Source organism: Tachyglossus aculeatus, chromosome X4 (assembly GCF_015852505.1).
Source record: "Tachyglossus aculeatus isolate mTacAcu1 chromosome X4, mTacAcu1.pri, whole genome shotgun sequence".
Taxonomy (NCBI): Eukaryota; Metazoa; Chordata; class Mammalia; order Monotremata; family Tachyglossidae; genus Tachyglossus; species Tachyglossus aculeatus.
In genome coordinates, this window is record NC_052098.1 from 18,031,094 (window position 1) to 18,046,966 (window position 15,873).

The window sequence follows — 15,873 nt, forward strand, 5'->3', positions numbered from 1 at the left end:
TCTAGAGAGATCTAAGACCCTAAAAAATTTACAAACGTGTACCAGAAGCTTAGACAAATGACAAAGGACCTAGATTCTAATCCCGGTTCTGCCACTTGTCTGCTGTGTGACCTTGAACAAGTCACTGAACTTTTCTGTGCCCCAGTTACCCCAACTGTAAAATGGGGATTAAGACCGTGAACCCCATGTGGGACTGGGACTATGTCCAACCTGACTTCCTTGTATCTACCCAATGCTTAGTATAGTGCCTGGCACGTAGTAAGCTCTTAACAAATACTATAAGAAAAAAAAAAGGAAAGAGTATTTTCTCTAGCTGCAGGTATTCAGGAAATTAGAGGTTTTTTCTTTTCAATCTAACACAAAATATGGATTTAGGGTAACTAAGCCATTTCCACTTTTTAAGAACTACAGCATATTTGAGTTTATGCATGAATGCAAAGCATGAAAAGGTCTTAAACATTCAGACAGTATCATATTATAAATTGTTAGCATATATTCCTGAATTCTAATTTTTTTCTAGCCTCATAGTCTTGTTTAATAGAATCTTTACTTTTCACAATAATTTTTTACTATTTCAGCAGGGCATAAGTAGAAAAGGTATCCTCCCAGGCCCAGTTAAATATCAGTGCAAAATATATAGGGATATGGATGTCTCTTTTGAACTACAAGATAGAGATAAGCATATACACAACATATACTTATCATCATCATCATCAATCGTATTTATACGATTTTATATATAAAACATATATATCTTTTAGTGGAATATGAGTTGTCTTTCTTACTTGAAGATTTCACTGAAAGTGAAATTCATCTAAGGGGAGTGTGTGTGCGTGTGTGTGTGTGTGTATTTGACTGAATTGGCTAATATAATAATAATAATTGCGGTATTTGTTAAGCACTTACTATGTGTCAGGCACTGTAGATACCAGATAATCGGGTTGGACACATTTCCTGTCCTTCATGGGGCTCACAATCTTAATCCCCATTTTACAGATGAGGAAACTAAGGCACACAGAAGTTAAGGGACTTGTCACACAGCAGACAAGTGGCAGAGCCGGGATTAGAAGCCAGGTCCTCTGACTCCCAGGCTAGTTCTCTTTCCAGGAAGCCACGATGGGAGCCACCATCCCAACCAAACCGTGCCGCAAAGACTGTCTTTTGTTGGGCTGGGCTGTTGTGCCTGATAAAGAGTCACTCCTACCTTGATTGCATGTAAGACTCCTCTCTTGATTGCACTGTCTCAAGTGCTTTATGGCACCACCCTAAAAAGTGACCAATTTGTTGTTCAGCCCTAGGGAGGCGTGGCAGTACCAGAAGAGGCTGTCTTGTACTTCTCATAAGTTTGGCATTAAATTGCATTGGAGCTTAACACTATCAGAGATGCCAATATAAAAATCAGCAGTTCACGTAACCAAGCAACTGAGTAGCTAAAACCGTTTCCTCTGGAATGAATCAGTTGTTTCAGAGAAGGAGAATGAGTAATCTCAGTGGAGTCCTAACGATTCAAAACATCTGCTGGCCTTGATTTCATTTAGCAATTGCCTTTCTTGAAGAGGTGCAGCAATTAGCCATTAACTTGTATTTTTCCAGGGTAAGGCCTAAGGTCTGAATCAAGTGCCTTGTCAGTACTGTTGCTTATAAATAGACTCAGCATTTTCTGCTGTTAGGAATAGGAATGGAAAGGGAAAAGAAAATACGGGTCCCCTTGATTACAAAGGAATGACACTTGAATGCATCTAATCGATCAAAGAAGTGGTTTGGAAAAATTTTCTAGATTGGGCAACCAGAGCAAAGAATGGTGGGGAAAACAGTATAATCAAATCCAACTTCTAATATTTTAGAGAGTCCTGATGATGATGGTATTTGTTAAGCACTGTCTGTTATGTGACCTCAGGCAGTCACTTCACTTCTCTGTGTCTCAGTTACCTCATCTGTAAAATGAGGATTGAGACTGTGAGCCCCATATGGAACAGGGACTGTGTCCAACCTGATTTGCTTGTATCCACCCCAGCGCTTAGTACAGTCCCTGGCACATAGTAAGTGCTTAACAAATACCATAATTATTATTACTATGTGTTGAGCACTCTTCTAAAAGCGTTGGAGTAGATACAAGTGAATCAGGTTGGACACAGTCCATGTCCCACAAGGGGCTCACGGTCTTAATCCCCATTGTACAGATGAGGTAACTGAGGCACAGAGAAGTTAAGTGACTTGCCCAAGGTCACAGAGCAGACAATTGGCAGAGTCCTCTGACTCCTAGGCCCATGCTTTATCCACTAGGCAAGCTGCTTCACTGAAATACAGCATATCTGAAAATGACCCAAACCCATCAGAGTTTTACACAGGATGGTGAAAACGGTGATCAAGAACAATTTTGCATTCCTAACTCAATCCACCAAATTTTCCATGTACTTTCTGAATTTGCCAAAGCCTCTTCCTCTGTGTTCCTCACCCAAATCCCAGGCACCCTGACCGGTTCTCCCTCCTACTTAGACTGTGACCTCCACGTGTAATTGGGACTGTGTCCAACCTCATTCATCCTGTTTAGTACAGTATTTGGTGCATAGGAAGCACTGTATAAATTACACTACTATTATTACCTACTCCATTCCCTCTTCCCCACAAACCCACTCAAGTTTAGTTCTCTCCTCCTCTGTCTTTTCTACCACCATCGCCCAGCACGTGTAGGACATGGTTGGGGTACTTGACGAGGCATGCTGGAGCCCTTGACCTGGTGATACAAGGGAAGTGATGGAATAGGAAAACAGAGTTTTAATTTGCCCACTCTGTTCTGAGCCGCCTTCTAGTTCATTTGCTCTCCACTCAGGTCCTTTAGCCTTAGCTACTACCCAGGCACCTCCCATGCTCTTTCCACTAGGCCACTCTGAGAAGCAGCGTGACCTAGAGGAAAGAGCACAGGCTTAGGTGTCAGAGGACCTGGGTTCTAATCCTGCCTGTGTGATCTTGGGCATTTCACCTCACTGGGCCCCAGTTTCCTCATCTGTAAAACGGGGATTTGATACGTGTTCTCCCTCCTACTTAGATCGTGAGACCACTGTGGGACAAGGATCCCGGGAGGGACGAGGACAGTGTCTAACCTGATTGTCTCGTATCTACCCCAGTGCTTAGTACAGTGTTTGGCGCATAGTAAAAACTTAAATGCCACTACTGTTATCGCTATTTTTATAATTATTATTGTTAGCCACAACAAAAATCTCCTCTACGCAAAGCATTTGCTGTGCACTGGTTCATGATTCTAAAACCAATGATGGAAAAGTGACAAATCCCAGAAAGGAAAAAAAAAATATGAATCACCAGCTCGCTAAGAGGAGAAAGGTATTTAGTGCTGCTATTGCATGCAGAGACTGTCACACAAGGAGGCTTTGTTCTCCAGGGGGTGTGTAGCTTAGTGAGAAGTTTCTGGGAAGGAACCATTTTCTGGAGGGTATTTGTTTTTCAAACTTGCCATTGTTTTTCTGGTAGCCTCTATTTCCTCTTAGTGTCATTGTAAAACCTACAGCTGATATGCCCATCTCTGCCTCTTTCAGCCTGGGTACTTAAGTCCTGCAGCGAGCTATGCAGGGAGATGTTCAGCTTCCTAAAATCAGTTATCAGTTGTCCCCAAGATACAGATGGTGGCTTCTGAGTTTGTTTTAGATGGTGGCTTAGGCCTTTTTGAGGATTTGCCTCAGGCAGCCAGCTCCCAGCCCTACCTACCTTTTGGAGAAATAGAGTAACTACCTTCCCCCAAACTGCTGGGATCACAGGGATATTTTGAAGTCTGAAGAGAATGAAGAGGAAGTCTAGTCTAGCCTAGTCCCCGATAGACTGTGAATGTGTCTACCAACTCTGTTATACTGGACTCTCCCCAGAGCTCAGTACAGTGCTCTGCACACAGCAAGCGCTCAATAAATACCATCGATTAATTGAAGAAAGTATAGTTTCCCGGCCAGCCGAGTCCCTCTGATGGGCTCAATCATTTTCCCTGCCCAGTGTTTTAAAAACTGATGCTATATTTCACATGGGTCAATCCTTGAATATTGAGTTCAAATACATTTGTCGTGGTTTGCAGGAGTTAATATATTAATTGAGTTACTTAGATCATTGGATTAAAGACCTGCTCATCTACTGGAGAGGGCCTAAGTCTAGGAGTCAGAGAACCCGTGAAGCAGTACGGCTTAGTGGAAAGAGCACAGGCTTGGGAGTCAGAGGTCGTGGGTTCTAATCCCAGCTCCACCACTTGTCAGCTGTGTGACTTTGGGCAAGTCACTTAACTTCTCTGTGCCTCAGTTACCTCATCTGTAAAATAGGGATTAAGACTGTGAGCCCCACGTGGGACAACCTGCTTAGCTTGTATCTACCCCAACGTTTAGAACAATGCTTGGTACATAGCACTTAACAAATACCATAATTATTATTATTAGTCCAAGACTGTCACTGCACTGAGTTAGTAATAGTAGTAATGTCATAGTGTGATCTTGGGCAAGACACTTAATCTCTCTGAACCTCAGTTTCCCAATCTGTAAAAGAGGGCTAATACCCGCCTCTTATTAGTAGCAGTAATAGCATTTATTGAGCACTAAGTGGACATTGGAAACCAGGAAATATTTTGCAGGTTTACCTTTTGTTATTTGTTGATTTGATGAAAAATGTAGTGACAATTGCAAAAGGTATGCGAAGGGATTTTTATCTGCAGGATCCATTTATGTTCTAGTTTGACTGCAACATATTGTTCGTGCTGTGCCGTTGTACCACATGAACCAGCTGGTGATTGCCTTGGTAGCCACTGTGGCATTTGCCTACTTCGACGGTGAGCCCAATGTGGGACAGAGACTGCTGCAATTCCAAAGGAAGTGCAGTGTTGGGAGTGGGTGGAAGAGGTGACAATCTGGTGCTCTGTTGATTTTTTTGTTTGTATTAAGCATTTACTACTTGTCAAGCACTGCTTTAAGCACTGAGGTAGGTACAAGCTGATCAGATTGGATGCATTCCCATTTTATAGATGAGGAAACTGAGGCAAAGTTGTGACTTTGATTTTAAGGAGAAATTGCCCAAATTCCAGAAGCATAGAAACCAACTCTTGCCTGTTACTTTTATGATGTCTAGCTGAGATACTCCAATAGCAAATCTTGCTAAGATGAAGCATTTTTTTTTCCTAACTCAACCCTGGGGCAGAAACACAGACATCAATTCACAGCCACATCAAAGCACACATAAGCATATACTGAAAACCGTTGGGCACATGGATTGCAATTGCTTTTATGATAAGCCTTAAATGCCAAAAGGCAAATGGCACTGCTAGAAGATCTTGAATGAGATTTCAATCATAATTCATCTAAGGGTGCATTAGATAGCACTAAAGGAACTATTTTCAGATCAAACCAGAGCCTCATTGAACAGTGAACATCAAAAAATCATAACCATTTGTCTAACTGTGTGCAGGTCTTTGGATTTTTAAAAAATCTAATGCTTCGCTGCCTATTTGTCTGCTATCTAGATAACTATTTAGGAAAAGCATTCTCTTGATTTTACAAAAAAAATATGTATGTTTCATCACCATATAATATTCTTGGTGAATAGGTTTTTATTGGCATTACATTACATGCACATTGCATGAAACATCTGGACTAGATTCTTCACCATGCAGTAGCCTGACACACATTTTTTTTCCTCTATGCAGTGATTTTAATTTTCCCTCCATCAAAGTGAAAAATGTGTTTGGAGAAACAAAACACATTTTTCCATCAGAGCAGGTCAGAGTCAAGGGAAAGAATAACTGGGGCAATATCCTAATTACACAGTAAAACCCCAGGGTGGAGAATATGATATCCCTGAACTGTTGCTTCATGGCTTAAAGCATGTTTTTTACAAAATATTAATGTCTACAGAAACAATTTGCAGTGTGAGGAGGGGTGTTTTGAGACTTAAGAAATGGATCATCAAATCAGGGTTCGATCATAATCTCTCATATTTTTATTATAGAACTGCATGTGAACAGTTATGTTTGAGGAAAATACAACCGAGGAGCTTTAAAATTTGATGAGCCATTCAAATTTTAGGGGAAAAAAATATAAGGAGTTTTCTGATTGACAGCTATTTTTGCAGAGATACAATATCCTATCCTCACGGTTCCTCTTGGCAAATCGCCTCATGTCACATGGCTAGAGTTAGGTATCTTGTATCAAAGATCCTCCATTATTTTTCAGGCTTTCAACCTGTCTTGAAATCAGGTTCAGCTCTCATTTGAAAGGCTGCTTTCTTAAAGCAGATCAGTGATTTGACCGGCTATAACCAAGTTTTGTCAGACAACTAATTCCAAATATAGTGATCGAACTGTATATCAAGCCCCTTTGTTATCATCATTAACAGCATTTACTGAACACCTATTGTCTACAGAGTTCTATCCTAGGTACTTGGGAACATAAAGTAGAAGTAAAATTCACAGTCCCTGCCTCCAAGGAGCATACAATCTAATGAAGGCAAGTGGACACAAATTGCAAACATGTAATAGGTAAAAGCGTAAGACTGTAGATAAAATGATAAAAACAAAAGTGATTATATAAAAATGGATATGCACATGAACTAACATGGCTGATCTAGTGATATAAGGAAGCTTATAGTAAAACTTACCTGTGGGTTCACCTGCGGTTGAAGAGGCCAATCCTGGGTTGTGTTGTTTGGCATTTACAGTGCCTGGTCCTGTTTTTTTCTGTTTTTCTTAATGGTTAAGCACATATTATGTGTCAAACATTTTTCTAAGTGCTGGGATAGGTACAAGTTAATTAGCTCAGACACACCCTGTCCCACATGAGGCTCATAGCCTAAGTAGGAGGGAGAACAAGTATCCCCATTTTAGAGTTGAGGAAACTGAGATACAGAGAAGTTAAAGTGACTTGCCCAAGTTCACACAGCAAGCAACTGGCAGAGCCAGCATTCACGTCCTGACTCCCAAGCCCCTGCTCTCTCCACTAAGCCATGCTGCTTTTCTCTTAGGCTTTGAGCCCGTTGTTGGGTAGGGACCGTCTCTATACATTGCCCATTTGTACTTCCCAAGCGCTCAGTACAGTGCTCTGCACACAGTAAGTGCTCAATAAGTATGATTGAATGAATGAATAATCTTCTTGAAGCTTCCACTTAAAACATTTCAAATCTTTTTGTGATTGTCGAGTGCCACACAGGTCTGCTTGGGGCAGTTGCCTCTCAGCTTTCAGCTGTGATGCCATGTGGTCTGCATCTTAGCTTTACTGCATCTTTAAATTATTTCCTCTATCCCACCCCTTGTTTACAGTGACTTCTGTTTCAGCACACTCTAACCAGCTGTTTGAGAATCCTATAATTGCTCATTCTCCTCACATGTCTCACTCTGCAAAGCAGGGTTGAGATGGTTAAACCCTTGAGGGCAGGAGCTTACCAAATCTACTGTACTCTCCCAAACACTTAGTCCAGTGCTCCACGCATAGTCTTGTCTTATGCTTTTGAGTCATCTCCGACCCATAGTGACTCCATGGACACATCTCTCCCAGAACACCCCACCTCCATCTGCAATTGTTTGTGGCAGGCCTCAATTAACTGATTGATTGAGGTAAATAAAGTTTTAGTGCTGGTATGCTGACATAGTTCCAGGAACTTATTGGAGGTGGTGGAGGGAAAAGGAGGTCTCTCTCTCTCTCTCTCTCTCTCTCTCTCTCTCTCTCTCTCTCTCTCTCTCTCTCTCTCTCTCTCTCTCTCTCTCTCTCTCTCTCTCTCTCTCTCTCTCTCTCTCTCTCTCTCTCTCTCCCTCTCTCTCCCTCTCTCCCTCTCCCTCTCCCTCTCCCTCTCTCCCTCTCCCTCTCTCACGACAGATGGTCCTGGTCCAATCAGAGGCTACTGGCAGAGTCTGTTCTGGTTATTTATCAACTTTGAGTGTCAAACAATCAAAAGTATTTATTGAGCACTTACTCTGTGCAGAGCACTGTATCAAGCATTTGGGAGAGCATAACACAACAGAGCTGGCAGACACATACCTTTTTTATATAATGGCATTTATTAAGCGCTTACTATGTGCAAAGCACTGTTCTAAGTGCTGGGGAGGTTACAAAGTGTTCAGGTTGTCCCATGGGGGACTCACAGTCTTAATCCCCATTTTTACAGATGAGGGAACTGAGGCCCAGAGAAGTGAAGTGACATGCCCAAAGTCACACAGCTAAGTGGCGGAGCCAGGATTTGAACCGATGACCTCTGACTCCAAAGCCCGGGCTCTTTCCACTGAGCCATGCTGCTTCTCTGCCACGCTCACGCTGCCAATTGTCAGCTGTGTGACTTTGGACAAGTCACTTAACTTCTCTGGGCCTCAGTTACCTCATCTTTAAAATGGGGATTAAGACTGTGAGCCCCCTGTGGGACAACATGATCACCTTGTAACCTTCCCAGCGCTTAGAACAGTGCTTTGCACATAGTAAGTGCTTAACAAATGACATCATCATAATTATTATTATTCAGCCATTTTTTATTTTGGGGGTTGACTAACAATTAATAATAATTATGGTACTTGTTTACCACTCACTAGGTGCCAGACACTGTACTAATTGCTGGGGTAAATACAAGATAAAAAGTGACTGCTCACTTTTAGCCTAGAGCACCTTAAATTGAATAGCTGTGTGATTGATTGGGTTCTGCTTCTGTTCCTCCTGTCCTCCACCTCTTCCCATCTCTCCAATATCTTCCTCCCCTTTCATTCTTAACCAGCTGAAGTGGCCCTCAAAATCAAATGAAAATGGCCTAAGATGCTATCTTTGAATAACCCAGTTCTTTGGGGAATAGTCTAGCCCTCTATTGAATCTTGATTGGTTTAAGAATCAAAGAGAAAACCCGCTAGGATGTGGCATTTGTACTGAACAGTATGGGAAGCTGCATGGTCTAATAGAAAGAGCACAGGCCTAGGAGGCAGAGGACCTGAGTTCTAATCCCAGCTCTGCCACTTGTCTGCTGTGTGGCCTTGGGCAAGACACTTAACTTCTCTGTGGCTTACTTACCTCATCTGTAAAATGAGAATTAAGGCTATGAGCTTTGTGTGGAACAGGGACTGTGTTCAACCTGATTGTCTTGTTATCTACTCTAATGTTTGGTACTTGCCTAGTATTCATTCATTCATTCAATCATCATCATCATCATCAATCGTATTTATTGAGCGCTTACTATGTGCAGAGCACTGTACTAAGCGCTTGGGAAGTACAAATTGGCAACATATAGAGACAGTCCCTACCCAACAGCGGGCTCACAGTCTAGAAGGGGGAGACAGACAACAAAACAAAACATATTAACAAAATAAAATAAATAGAATAAATATGTACAAGTAAAATAGAGTAATAAATATGTACAAACATATATACATATATACAGGTGCTGTGGGGAGGGGAAGGAGGTAGGCGGGGGGATGGGGAGAGGGAGAGGAAGGAGGGAGCTCAGTCTGGGAAGGCCTCCTGGAGGAGGTGAGCTCTCAGTAGGGCTTTGAAGGGAGGAAGAGAGTTAGCTTGGCGGATGTGCGGAGGGAGGGCATTCCAGGCCGGGGGAGGACGTGGGCCGGGGGTCGACGGCGGGACAGGCGAGAACGAGGCACAGTGAGGAGATTAGCAGCAGAGGAGCGGAGGGTGTGGGCTGGGCTGGAGAAGGAAAGAAGGGAGGTGAGGTAGGAGGGGGCGCGGTGATGGAGAGCCTTGAAGCCGAGGGTGAGGAGCTTTTGCCTGATGTGTAGGTTGATTGGTAGCCACTAGAGATTTTTGAGGAGGGGAGTAACATGCCCAGAGCGTTTCTGCACAAAGATGATCCGGGCAGTGGCGTGAAGTATGGATTGAAGTGGGGAGAGACAGGAGGATGGGAGATCGGAGAGGAGGCTGATGCAGTAATCAATACAATCAATACTGTAGTACATAATAAGCACTTAAGAAATGCCATTAGAAACAAAATATGAGGACTTCAATAGTATACAATTCAATAGTATACAATTCCTGTAGTTATAACACCCTAAATGTAATGAACTTATTTTTAGTATTAAGTGGAATTAATATTGTCTTGTGTGACTGAAAATGCTAAATTATTAATAGCTTTCCTAGGGTGAGTTAGTGAACTAATTCAATGCTGTTTCCAGTGCTCTTGATATATGTGCCTGTATAGTGAACCATAGTGTGAATGAATGAGTTGAGTGTGTCTGTAGATTTACTGGATGATAACCCTGAAGGGACAAAAGAAAAGAGGGTGTATGTGTGTGTCTGTCTCTGGGGGTGACCGCAAGAGGAACCTGCCCCAAGAGAGTCTAGGGCTCTCCTCTACCTCAGAGCCTTTCCAACTCCCTCCTGCCTGCCAGGACAGGAACAGCCTTAGGGGTCCCTGGGCTTCATTAGTTCTCTCTGTCCTTCCCCTCTCCCACTTCTTCTTTTACAGCACCACAAGGTGTATTCCTGTCTCCTTCACTGACCCCCCTCCTTTGTAGTATTGACATGCAGAGCAGAAATGAGGCACCCCTTTAGGGCAGGAAAGGGGCAAGAAGATCCTTCCCATGTGGGACAGGGACTGTGTTCTTCTACCTGATTAACTTGTATCTATCCCAGTGCTTAGAACAGTTCTTGGCACAGAGAAAGTGCTTTACAAATACCACAATTATTATAGCACCCTGAACTGAGTCACCTGCAGAAGAGCAGACTGGGTTAAGGGCAGGCCTAAATCAATCCATTCCCCCCTCGCTCCCCAAGTTTTGGGCTTCCTCGGGCTTGGAAGGTAGGGAGAGGGGTGGCTCCCTCCAAGTTCAGCACTGTAACACCAACTGCATAGGTCAAAGTCCCCAAGTTCGGTATCTATTAAGCACTTACTATGGTCCCAGGTACTGTACTAAGCGCGGGGGTAGATACAAGCTAATCAGGTTGGACACAGTCCATGTCCCATATGGGTCTCACAGTCTTAATCCCCATTTTACAGATGAGGTAACTGAGGCACAGAGATATTAAGTGACTTACCCAAGGTGACACAACAGACAAGTAAGTGGTAGAGCTGGGACTAGAAACCAGCCTTACCCTGCCTCATCCTGCCACCCAGGATTCTTGCAGCCTGGACTGTGCACAAAATTGATATGGCAGATACTACAAGATAGAGGGATTATCTGGAGATAACCACCCATCTGCCCCATTTGCTGCTCTGCGAATCTTTCCAGTCACCTGCCCTCCCCTTCCCAGTGGTAGCCATCATGCCATGCAGCAAGAGTCTGCGGCCTCTGGCTTGGGAGGCATATCTGGCTCTTCTTGGAACCAAATATGGCCCTTGAGCCGAGCAGGGGAGGTGAGGTATTTAAAACCACTGCCACTGCTGCAGCCAATCTAAAAAACCCATGGGAGAAGGTGCTGCTCTGCTGGGCTCTCAAAGGGGCAGGAGAGGGAGAATAGAGAGTGTCATCAGGCTGCCCCTCGAGCACCGGTCATCATCTGGTTACGGTGGATGGGTGTTGACCCTCAGAAGGCCGTACAGTAAGTTTGTTATAGGCAGGGAGCGTATCTGCTAATTCTGTTGTAGCGTACTCTCCCAAGTGCTTAGAACAGTGCTCTGCACATAGTAAAGGCTCAGTAAATATGATTAATTGATTGATCCAGTCACCCACCTCAGGGACCCAGCAGGCGCCCCCAGATACCATGCCACTTGGACCATCCACCTTGCACCTTCCAGACTGGAAAATCCTCACCCTGTTCCACCCGGAGAGGGTGTTCTCAACTCTTCATTGGGAAAAATTTCTGCCCACTCTTGAGGCACCTGCAGTCTTGGAAGATTTTCAGAGCCGGAGGGGAGGAGGGGGGGCAGGAGGATGCAGGCTGGATTAGGTCTTAAGACACCCACCACTCAGCCCTTGGACACCTCCCTCCCACCACCACCCTGGGGCCGAAGCGGCCCAATGCACAGTCATAATTCATCGTTAGGTAGGAGATTAGGAGAAAGAGTGTCCAGCTCTGAGCAGGCCAGAGAAGTTCCTGCCCATCCCCAGAGACCACAATGACCCCCTTTCGGGGAGGGGAAGGGAGAGGGGACCCGGTCTTTCACTGTGCTGCTGCTGCCCATGGCCGGCCACATGGGCACTCCCCTCTCGTATCTCTGGGGTGAGTGGAGAAAAGGGAGAGAAGGGAGACTAGTGGTGGCCCATCGCAAAACCCCTTCCTTCTCTTCCCTTCCTCTCTCCTACTGGCAGCAGCTGTTGCTTCAAAGCAGCCGCATGGTGCAATGATATCATCGCATTGCGCCTTGCGTAGCACGACATAATGATGTCACGTGTCACATGGGGGCCCCATCAAATCAAGTAGTCTTGGATCCCCAGGAGGGGATGAGATTTAATCCAGCACCGCTGCCACCACGGTCGGGGGGATGAAGTTTACAAACTGCTTGTCACATTGAAGTAAGCTACATTAATGTGCGTTGAAATTGTATGATCGGCTCTTTGCACACCATCTGCTCAACGGTTCATTGGGCACAAAATGGTCACCAACCCCTGTTGAGCAGGGCCAAGAGAAGTGCTTAGAGCAGCAGCCATCACTGCTCTCTCCTGGCATGGGGATGTCTGGCACCTCCCTAGGCCAGAGGATAATATTGCAAATTCTTGTTTTGCTAGTACAACCCTGCCTGCAGAGGCAATCCAAGCCAAAAGCAATTCTGGGCTCCCAAAAGGACCCTGCATTTGGATCAGCTCCATGAGTGAAGAGGAAAGATTCATGGAATGGAGAGTGTGAATTTTGCCACCCCTCTCCCCCCACCCAGTACAGCCGTTACCTGGGGTCAGATGTGCTCATTTGGAAATCCACTAACAAGGTCACTGTAATTCTAGTCTCTCAGAGTCAGTCAGATTTTGGTGCCACGGGGTTCCTTTGAAAGGAGCACTTCAATGGCAATGTCCTTACCTTGACACAAGTAGTCTGAAATGTGGTGGGCTCCCAAGGAGATGGATGGAAATGCTACATCTCTTTGCCCTTTATACCTCCAAGATCGATCGGGTTCCCCCAGGCGCTCAGTCCTTGTAAAACAACAGATCCCTTTAGGTACAGAAAATAAGAGCTTCTAAAATCATCATTCATTTATCCCTTTTCTTCCCTTTTCAGGTGTTGCCGCTCTGGACTCCAGTGTGTCTGGGAAAATTGGTTTGCGTGCTGTTGTGTATTATTTCTGTACTACTGTCATCGCTGTAATTCTAGGTAATATCTATTCCTGGGGCCCTTTCTACACTTTTATTCTTTTGTGCAGCTGTGAAATCCCAGCAGTGTGAAAATACTGTTTTTAACTGTATAGTTTAAAAAAAAAAAATCATAAAGCAGTCACAAAGTGCAAGACCATTTTGCAGTAGTGTTCTGTTGGTACCTACCCAGGACCTTTTGACAGAGATAATTACCCTCAACTCTGTTTTCCCAGGGATGACTACCCAGGCCTAGGAATAACCGAAATCTCCTCTTCCCCTGTTCTTCCTCCTCCTCCCTCCATCGGCTGCCTTTCAGTCATTTCGCTGTTCAACAATGCCTCTGTCAGAGAGAGGACAGGGGAAAAAGGAGTTCACACTCAAATCCATTCATTTTGTTTCTTGGCTATCCCGTGTGTCTCGTCTCCCCAACCCCCTGCCTCCCTCATATTTCCTCATAGCATCTTAGTGAGGTAGAATGCTGACAAGGCCTGTTTTAAAACGGGACCGTCAGGACACTGAGAGATCAAGTGACTGGCCTCTTGGCACAGCCAAGCTTGGAACCCAGGATCTCCCAACTTTCAGTACAGTGCCAGAGTAGCACTTACTATGTCTTTCTTCTTGGTCTACCCGTAAAGTCCAACAATTCAAGCTTCCATCTTGAAAGAGCGCCCTGGAAAGAAGAATGATTTATCTTCCACCTACGAAATCTAATTTCAAGTGCAAAGGAAGGAGAAAGGAAACTGGCTGGTCAGAAGTTGTTTCCAGAAACAATTCCTTTGCTGCAGCCCCTCCTGTTTTTTAATATGGAGCATTCCTTTGGATTGCTAATTTTAAGAGAAAAAGGGCATCTTCTACATTTTCAGAACAAGGAGTAAGTCAAATAAAGGTCTGTCAAAACTGCCACTGAGTGGATGGACCTGCTAAGAGGCATTTGCCATTCAGATCAGAGGCTGAATCGCAGTGTTGGGTCTGTGATTCAGGATCTCAAGGGGCTATATAGCCTTGACTTTCAATGTGGATCATGCTGTTGAGCTCTTCTTTGTGTTCTAGCCTGATGTGTCATGGAATTCCAGATGGGAGTTCCAAATGAATGCGTATGTCCTGGGGAGATTCTGATTGCAATCTGGACTTTGTCTTTGATCACAGGGATTGTGCTGGTAGTAAGCATCAAGCCTGGTGTGTCCCAGGAAGCAGATGAAATTGATAGGGTGGGCAGCACGCCTGAAGTCAGCACAGTGGATGCCATGTTAGACCTGATCAGGTGAGTAACTTTCAGGCCATTTGTTCAAGGCCAAAGCAACTTGTTTTTTCATTTGGTGGAGAAAACGGCTAAAACTATCTCTTCTTATCTGTGTTCATGATGTAACACAGACAAAGCATCAGTGACCTTCAGGACTTTGGGTGCAACATATCCCAATAAAACACTTTCCTTTCTACCCTTTCCATTTCACAAAAACTGTACTTTCCAAGATCATCAGTGGCCTACTCTCTGCCAAAACCCAAAGACATTTGTCCATCGCAAGCCTCCTGAATCTACCCCTCCTGGGTAGACTCCTCGTTACTCTCTCAGAATTTGGCTCTGAGTCACAGTCCTCACCTGGTTTGCCTCCTCTGGGGGCTCTGGGTCAACCAAGGTCTCACTGACTGTGGAGGTCCTCTGGGGCTCTGGCTTTGGCCTCTTCCTGTCCTCTCTAGACACCCAGACCCAGAGAGGTCATCAGCTCTTTACCTGAATGCTACCCAGCGATATTTATCCATGCCTGAGTTTTACCCCTTGGTCTAGTCTCACATAGCATGCTGTCTACAAGACAATAAATCGGGAGTCTCTCTGCCAGCTCACATGCAACTAAGTTGGCATCTCATGTCCGCAGCTCTCCCCACCCACCATGTCAAACTCACCCACTGCAGTGGACGAGATCACCGTATCATCAGCCTCCCTTGTAATTAACATTGGAGGATTATCTGTGGCTTGTCCCTGTCCATGTTCCACATATCCAGACTGTTGCTAAAATAACCTGCATTTTCCCACCCTCCATCTCCCCAAATCCTCCCCTTCTCTCCACCCCTGCAGCCCTAATTTTTGTCTTAAGTCGTGGTCTAATCTCATTGTACTATGGTAAGTTTTTCCCATCTTGATCTCCCCTTCACCGGAATCCCTTAAAGGGCCCTTTCTGTGTTCACCGTGTTTCCAGGCACTCCTCTCCCCACATTTGAAGTCTCTGTTGAAGGTCCTTCCCTAGGAAGAAAAACTATCGTATCTTTCCTTATCCCCACTCCGTCCAGTACTTTCAAGCAAACGTATTCACCCTTCCCACTGCCAATCTCTAAAAACCTTTCTCTTTCCACCATTCAAACTCCTCCTGGAACCTCACTCCTCCTCCACATCTTTCTGGATCTGCTGTAAAAGCAGTGTAATTTCTCCCCCAGGAGCCCACTCAGTGTAAACTTCCAGGGCCACCCACTCAGTTGTCATCAGACAAACACGTATGAAGTGCTTACATAATGCAAAGCACTGTACCAAGCACTGGGGAGGACACAGAAATTGATTGACTGGGAGCCTGGCCCTCAGGGACTTGTGATCTTGAAGAAGGAGAAAAAAAATGCATATATCTCAATCTTGTTTATCATGAAAAATGTCTAATTCATGAATTCATTGTTTTAAGTAGTCATTGGGGTGTCTATGTCCTAGCTGTGTT

The 15,873-nt window shown here is 44.6% G+C and overlaps 1 protein-coding gene across 1 annotated transcript in view; it reads left to right on the plus strand.

Annotated features, from left to right (window-relative positions):
* SLC1A1 (solute carrier family 1 member 1) overlaps window positions 1-15,873 on the plus strand; it is an 80,222-nt gene that overhangs the window by 43,134 nt on the left and 21,215 nt on the right. The window contains exons 3-4 of the mRNA XM_038769850.1: window positions 13,104-13,196; window positions 14,324-14,438. Of these exons, the coding sequence (XP_038625778.1) occupies window positions 13,104-13,196; window positions 14,324-14,438 (208 nt within the window). The remainder of the gene's footprint in view (window positions 1-13,103; window positions 13,197-14,323; window positions 14,439-15,873) is intronic.